At 35.1% G+C, this 7,892-nt stretch overlaps 1 protein-coding gene across 3 annotated transcripts in view; it reads left to right on the top strand.

Moving 5' to 3' along the window:
* The window catches only part of IL1RAP (interleukin 1 receptor accessory protein), a 134,129-nt gene that overhangs the window by 120,291 nt on the left and 5,946 nt on the right, over positions 1 to 7,892 (top strand). For 2 of the 3 annotated variants that reach the window (XM_011381528.2, XM_023525770.1), the window contains one exon: positions 87 to 230. In XM_011381528.2, coding sequence (XP_011379830.1) covers positions 87 to 230 — 144 coding nt within the window. Of the gene's footprint in view, positions 1 to 86; positions 231 to 4,330; positions 7,117 to 7,892 lie in introns of those variants that run through there. The other variant, XM_023525772.1, reaches the window with a different exon arrangement.

Genomic DNA, 7,892 nt, shown 5'->3' with positions numbered 1-7,892 from the left:
ATTTGCAAAAGTTTGATTTAAGAAAAATATCGAATACTATCAAGAAACTTTTCTAATTTATATTGGACCTGTGTTCCTGTTGCTAGATGGAAAGGAATATGATATTTATGTATCCTACGCAAGAAATGCTGAAGAAGAAGAATTTGTATTACTGACCCTCCGAGGAGTTTTGGAAAATGAATTTGGGTACAAGCTGTGCATCTTTGACCGAGACAGTCTGCCTGGGGGAAGTAGGTATTTCATATGAGTACAAATGATGCTATTTAGCTTTGGATCATGGATAAGAATCATGGCACAACTCTATGGTGGCACCTTTGGACACTTAATGTCCAATTCTTGGTTTTAATAGACAGAGACTCTCTAGGAACAAAACTGCATTGTAAGATGTAGACTATTCAGGTGCAGTTTTATGGTATAAAATATTTTCCTTTGTGAACTTTAAAAATTCTATTTCAAAAAAATTTGGATGCACAGTGGATTAGAGCTCTATTAAATACCACAGCTTTAAATGCCCTGTTTATTCACATTTAGATTTTTAGAAAGTTTAGCTAATCTGCATTAATTTGCCTAGAATATTTTTTACAAAGAGCAAGATTGACTCATTTTTGCTAAAAAATAGTTACAGAATAGAGTGCATGGAATTTTTCTTTATATTACTCACTGACAATCATTAGAATATTTCCCTTTGGCATTTGGTAATTTCCTTTTCTTCACTTTTGTTTTCTAGCAAACCAAATTCTCCTTCCCTGTGGGTCTGTTTCTTTCTTTCTATCAGCTTACACCTTCGAGATATAGTTTAAAATTTTACAAAGTCTAGTATATTCTGGTAGGTTAAAAAAAAAAAAGAAGTTTGAATTGCTGAATGTTTTAAAATAAAAGTACATCTCTAATTTTTAAAATAAAAGTACATCTCTAACAGACAGTAACACATTTCAGTCTGTTTCATAAATACATAATAGCATTCCTAAACCTACTGTTAATCTTTGTACTGTTGAAATGCATGTGATATCTCTAATCTTTAGCACATCAAACTTATTTTCTTCCCCTAAAATCCTGTTTACCTTAGTCACATCACGTTTTTCAAAATGTTATAAGGATAATTGAGAATAGTTTCAATTTAAGTCTAATACAAAATAGACATGAATGTTTCTTCTCATTTTGAATTAGCTGGATCGCTTATTTTATCTTCCTAATCATTACTCATAAGTCCATCTTGCTTATAATGGATATCTCCTTCACTGTAATTTTGCCAGGAAATGGTAAATTGATTATGCGGTTAAAGGATAAATTCTACTCATTTTAAAATAAAATTTTAAATCATTTATTCATACATTTGTTCATTTATACAGCCATTCAACAAATATTTATCTACTGTATGAAAAATTATATAAAGACATTCAGTATCACAATGTAAGACCTCCAATAGGGGGACGTCATACTTCTACATCTTGATCTTCTCATTCTCCCTGCTGCTCTTACTGGGTCCTCTTTGCTTCTGGGTCTTTTTTCCATGCTTACACATGGTCAGCCTCCAGCAACACTGCTTGGAGTAGACAATTACTTTTTCCTGGATTCTCATCCAGGTTGCACATGCTATTTTAATTGCAAGTTTTTCTCTACTGCTTCTGTACTTATGAAGATTAAATGGGCAAAATGACTGCTTAGGAAAGTATGGTAAGTCAAGAAATAGCTTTCCACAACACTAGTGCGTTCTCTGGAGTTGGCTCCTATCTGAACTCCAGGTAAAATATCATACAGTATTTGATAAACAACCTTGAGGAGATGGATTATTCCCAAGAATTTAATGACAGGACCTAATCAAAGCCCTTGACAACAGAATAAAATTACAGTGAATTTCCATTTTCCTTGCTCTTCTTTTCTGACCTGAAGAAGGTGTTTGCCTGGTAGCAAAGGCAGACACATCAGCCAGCAGCTGCCGAAACACATGGCTTCATTATAATGATAGGAGATTAAGGAGAAAGATCCAGGGATTAATTTAGCTTTCAGAGCAGAGAGCAGAATAGAGAGTTGAGCTGAGAATGTGATGCCAACCAAAATACCATTCAGTTGGCTAGATTTTTTCAAAGTTTTTATTCCAATGACATAGTCATACCATTCTACTCAAGAGGTACGTGACAGCAGAAAGGGACTTTCAAAAATGAAGGTTCCTCCTCTTGCTGTCCTGTGTTCACAAAAAAATAATTTCTATGATTTTTGACTCTGTAATGTATATCTTTTTGAATGCTCACTGGCACTAGAGATGATACATGGATATCTTTGGGGAGAAAAGGCTCGGGAGCTGCTTTGGCTGGGCCACCATATGCCACCTGGTTTGAAGAAATTTATTTCAGTATTCATTTGTTCCTTAATGTTCCAAATAATATTTTTGAAGACCAATGTCATAGAAGGATGTTTTGGCTTCAGGCCTGTTTGAAATTCTTTTGGGGTTGTAATATGTGCATATAGTTTCTCTTCCTGAGCAGAGTGACATTTAGCAAACAGAGTAAAAGTGTTTAAAGATTAAGTTGTTCAAAGTGTTCATGGTAAAAAGTTTCACCTCAATCCTCAGGCTGTTCCCCTAAATTCTCTACACTTGCTCCAGTCTGTTTCATAAATACATAATAGCATTCCTAAACCTACTGTTAATCTTTGTACTGTTGAAATGCATGTGATATCTCTAATCTTTAGCACATCAAACTTATTTTCTTCCCCTAAAATCCTGTTTACCTTAGTCACATCACGTTTTTCAAAATGTTATAAGGATAATTGAGAATAGTTTCAATTTAAGTCTAATACAAAATAGACATGAATGTTTCTTCTCATTTTGAATTAGCTGGATCGCTTATTTTATCTTCCTAATCATTACTCATAAGTCCATCTTGCTTATAATGGATATCTCCTTCACTGTAATTTTGCCAGGAAATGGTAAATTGATTATGCGGTTAAAGGATAAATTCTACTCATTTTAAAATAAAATTTTAAATCATTTATTCATACATTTGTTCATTTATACAGCCATTCAACAAATATTTATCTACTGTATGAAAAATTATATAAAGACATTCAGTATCACAATGTAAGACCTCCAATAGGGGGACGTCATACTTCTACATCTTGATCTTCTCATTCTCCCTGCTGCTCTTACTGGGTCCTCTTTGCTTCTGGGTCTTTTTTCCATGCTTACACATGGTCAGCCTCCAGCAACACTGCTTGGAGTAGACAATTACTTTTTCCTGGATTCTCATCCAGGTTGCACATGCTATTTTAATTGCAAGTTTTTCTCTACTGCTTCTGTACTTATGAAGATTAAATGGGCAAAATGACTGCTTAGGAAAGTATGGTAAGTCAAGAAATAGCTTTCCACAACACTAGTGCGTTCTCTGGAGTTGGCTCCTATCTGAACTCCAGGTAAAATATCATACAGTATTTGATAAACAACCTTGAGGAGATGGATTATTCCCAAGAATTTAATGACAGGACCTAATCAAAGCCCTTGACAACAGAATAAAATTACAGTGAATTTCCATTTTCCTTGCTCTTCTTTTCTGACCTGAAGAAGGTGTTTGCCTGGTAGCAAAGGCAGACACATCAGCCAGCAGCTGCCGAAACACATGGCTTCATTATAATGATAGGAGATTAAGGAGAAAGATCCAGGGATTAATTTAGCTTTCAGAGCAGAGAGCAGAATAGAGAGTTGAGCTGAGAATGTGATGCCAACCAAAATACCATTCAGTTGGCTAGATTTTTTCAAAGTTTTTATTCCAATGACATAGTCATACCATTCTACTCAAGAGGTACGTGACAGCAGAAAGGGACTTTCAAAAATGAAGGTTCCTCCTCTTGCTGTCCTGTGTTCACAAAAAAATAATTTCTATGATTTTTGACTCTGTAATGTATATCTTTTTGAATGCTCACTGGCACTAGAGATGATACATGGATATCTTTGGGGAGAAAAGGCTCGGGAGCTGCTTTGGCTGGGCCACCATATGCCACCTGGTTTGAAGAAATTTATTTCAGTATTCATTTGTTCCTTAATGTTCCAAATAATATTTTTGAAGACCAATGTCATAGAAGGATGTTTTGGCTTCAGGCCTGTTTGAAATTCTTTTGGGGTTGTAATATGTGCATATAGTTTCTCTTCCTGAGCAGAGTGACATTTAGCAAACAGAGTAAATGTGTTTAAAGATTAAGTTGTTCAAAGTGTTCATGGTAAAAAGTTTCACCTCAATCCTCAGGCTGTTCCCCTAAATTCTCTACACTTGCTCCTCAAGCTCCATACTCTGGGGGAGTTCTTAGCCAACACTAATCCCCATGGTGTTTTCTTTCTCAGTTGTCACAGATGAGACCTTGAGCTTCATTCAGAAAAGCAGACGCCTCCTGGTTGTCCTAAGCCCCAACTACGTGCTCCAGGGAACCCAAGCCCTCCTGGAGCTCAAGGCTGGCCTAGAAAACATGGCCTCTCGGGGAAACATCAACGTCATTTTAGTGCAGTACAAAGCTGTGAAGGAGATGAAGGTGAAAGAGCTGAAGAGGGCTAAGACGGTGCTCACGGTCATTAAATGGAAAGGGGAGAAATCCAAGTATCCACAGGGCAGGTTCTGGAAGCAGCTGCAGGTGGCCATGCCAGTGAAGAAAAGTTCCAGGTGGTCTAGAAGTGGCGAGCAGGGTCTCTCCTATTCATCCTTGAAAAATGTATGAAAGGGGCAATGAAAGGGGTGAAAAGATCCATGGGAACCCCAGGAAGGAAGAGTTCCCCCTTCTTTATACCCAATTTATTGTTTAATGGACAGAAAACAATTCTATGGAAGTCTCCCCATAGTGATAAATTTAGGGTGACTATATGACTGGCTGTTCTGCTTACTCAGGCAATACTAAGGTTTAAAATGATAGGACCACCAGTCTGTCACCAGTACCCGATGTCACTGTTCTTTGCAGGCAAAGACTTGGTTAAGGTGAATTTCTCTTTCTCTGTCCTCTCACCATGTTCCTACATGTCTCTGTCTCTGTCTCTGTCTCTCTCTGTCTCTCTGTCTCTCTCTCTCTCTCTCTCTTTCTCTCTCTCCCTCCCTCCCTCCCTGCCTCCCTCCTTCTCTCTCTCTCTCTGAATTTTAACATGGGGCAGCCTTTTGCTGTGGATCGAAAGACCCCTTAAAACTAAGCTATCTGTGATGAATTTCCAGTATATTCTTCTTTTTCTCTTATTACTCATCATTAAAAAAATAATCAGGGTCTAAATTTATTTTAGCTGAAGATAATGAGCTCTTTTACTCATTCTGCTTTATGTCACACCATCACGACACCCACCCCTCACTTAGAACAATACAAAGCAGTATTACTAAAAATGCTCCTTATAATTGATTGTCTCCTACCATACGCCCTGTGCCCTCTATCTCAGGTAATCAATGTCATATTTGTCAACTTGAAAAATATACCATAAATTTTTTTATTATAGTAAACTTCTGAATATCTACACATCAACCGATATTTAGCACTCCATCTTCTCTATCTACTGTACCTTGCTTGTATCAGTCTTTCAGAGTTTACAGGTGGCTCCACACTTGGTTCAGTCTGCTAGTAAGCTTCCCCTAATGGTGCTAATAGTGAAATAACAGCAAAGTGCTTTTAAGGCATTTTCGGGTTTGTGAGAAAAGCGTAGAACAGGGTGTTTGGCAATTTGTCTTTTGATCTCAGCCTTGCTAATGTGAGTATTAGGAAAGTAATTTCTCCTCACTTGTTTCTATCCCCCCCATTGTTAAGTGTGGAAGTTATACTCAGTGACCTTGAGAGCTGCTTTTATCATTAATATTCTAAGAGAATTAATTGGATCCCTAGTATTTTCCCTATTTTATTCACTGGTACAGTTAATACACTCACTCCAGACAAGTCAGCCGAAAAGTTACTGTCAGTGTAACTTGTTTTAGTTTGTTTTAAGTGAACTGTTACTGTTTTTAAGACTTTGAAAAGTAAAAACTAAGTCCAGAGTTTACAGAATGATGAATATCTTATATATGTGTATATATATATGTATATACATGTACATTCATATACACAAATTATATATATATGGATCTATATTACATGTATATGTAATATAGATACACGAATTATATATGTATATATACATATACATATGTGAATTATATATGTGTGTATATATATACACATGCACACACACACACACATATATACACACATGCGTATGACTTTAAATAGTCTTTGGCACAATATTACAAGCCACTGGAACTCTTTTCCAGTCTTTAAATTACGTCTTTACTGTAATGCTTCTGTGTCAGTGTTTTCTACAGATTAATATTATTTGTGAGTTCACAGATCACAGAGTGGTAACTTGTTAATTCTTGCCTTCCCTAAATAAGTATAAGTAACTCATTACTGCTACAGTTGATCTGGGTGCAGTGGCGTCTGTTGTGAACAGAGCTTCCATGGTCAATGCTAAGTAGTAGCCAGTCCTCTGGCATTACTTGATCATCTGGTATATTTTGAGCACACACACTTAAAAAACAGATATGTTAATCTCAGTGCCAAACTACTGGAGAAATAAATCTCTATTTGGACTGTTGAGAAATAAAGGAAAGGAAATAAAATACCTATAAATGAGCCTGAGTATTCTGTGAAACACCATAATTCATAATTTAAAGAAACCCTTATCCAGTAGTATGAATGTTGTGAAGCAATTCTGAAACTACCTCTTATATTTAAGAGTCCTTCAGCAATATTAAAGACCATAATAAATTGTTTCTCTATATAGGAGTTATTGATTATTTTAAATTGAAAAAAAATCATGAATTCTTGACTAGTGTGCTAGGGAGTCATTCTTGGATCTATTTTTTTTTTTTTTTTTTTAGCCTTTTAATGATGTTCCTTGTTTCAGACTATAATTACTCCTCCTAACAATACTTCACTCACAAGACTAGAGAACTGACTCCAGATAAGCTTTGTATACCAATTCTTGCATGAGCTTTAGGTAAATGCGGGACAGTCCCATCACCAAGGAGCCATTCTCATGCTAATACTACATTCTTTTTGTACCTTTTGATTCCATATTTATCCCAAATATTGTTGGGTGCTCATAGAAACTTCTTAATTTTTTTTTTCTATTTATATTCCTGTCTTTGGTACTGAACTTTTTCAAATGCTAAAATCTAAAGCACAAATTGACATGATGTGTCTCATTCTAAAAGAATTTTGCTTCAATTTTTTTATTTGTTTTATGTCCCAGAAGATGCCTAATACAGTCTATTTGAGGGAAATGGGGAAGCACATAATTTAGAGAGCAGGAAGAAATTGTTCTCTCATGTTAAAACAAATGTCTCTAAAGTTAAAGAAGAACCTTAGTGGTTTGACGTATACAATATGAAGACCTTCTGCATCCAAGTTAACAAATAATCATAATATATAGAGTGTCTGATCATACAACCATATAAAATTGATGTAATTCTCTTCTGTGTTGTAACTTAGATGGTTCCCTATGATTCTAATAAACAAGCACGTCATCATATTTGGAAACAAAAGCATTACTCCACTCGTTAATGATCCACTTTCTTTCCATAGGTTTTAATAGTTTAAAATTATCTTTTTTATTTTATCCATGAACTTTTGTATTTTCCTTTTTTAATTTGATTTGTAAATGTGTTTATTTTAAAAATAAACCATTTATTTTCAGCTTCAAATTTTATTTTGTACATGTGTTTTATGTCTTTATTTTTATGTTTGTGCATAAGATATGAGAATAAAAATAATGATACATATAATAATGTTATAAGTAACACTAGTTAAGTTTCTTTCTCTGAGAGAAATCTGAGAAAAATTGGAACTTCATCTCAAGAATATTTTCTTTACACATTAGTAAAAGAGTTACTTAAGTAAAATGGATT

The sequence above is a fragment of the Pteropus vampyrus genome, unplaced genomic scaffold (genome assembly GCF_000151845.1).
Source record: "Pteropus vampyrus isolate Shadow unplaced genomic scaffold, Pvam_2.0 Scaffold14, whole genome shotgun sequence".
Taxonomy (NCBI): domain Eukaryota; kingdom Metazoa; phylum Chordata; class Mammalia; order Chiroptera; family Pteropodidae; genus Pteropus; species Pteropus vampyrus.
Note: the sequence above shows the minus strand (reverse complement) of the source record. Positions and strands in the feature narration are given on the sequence as shown.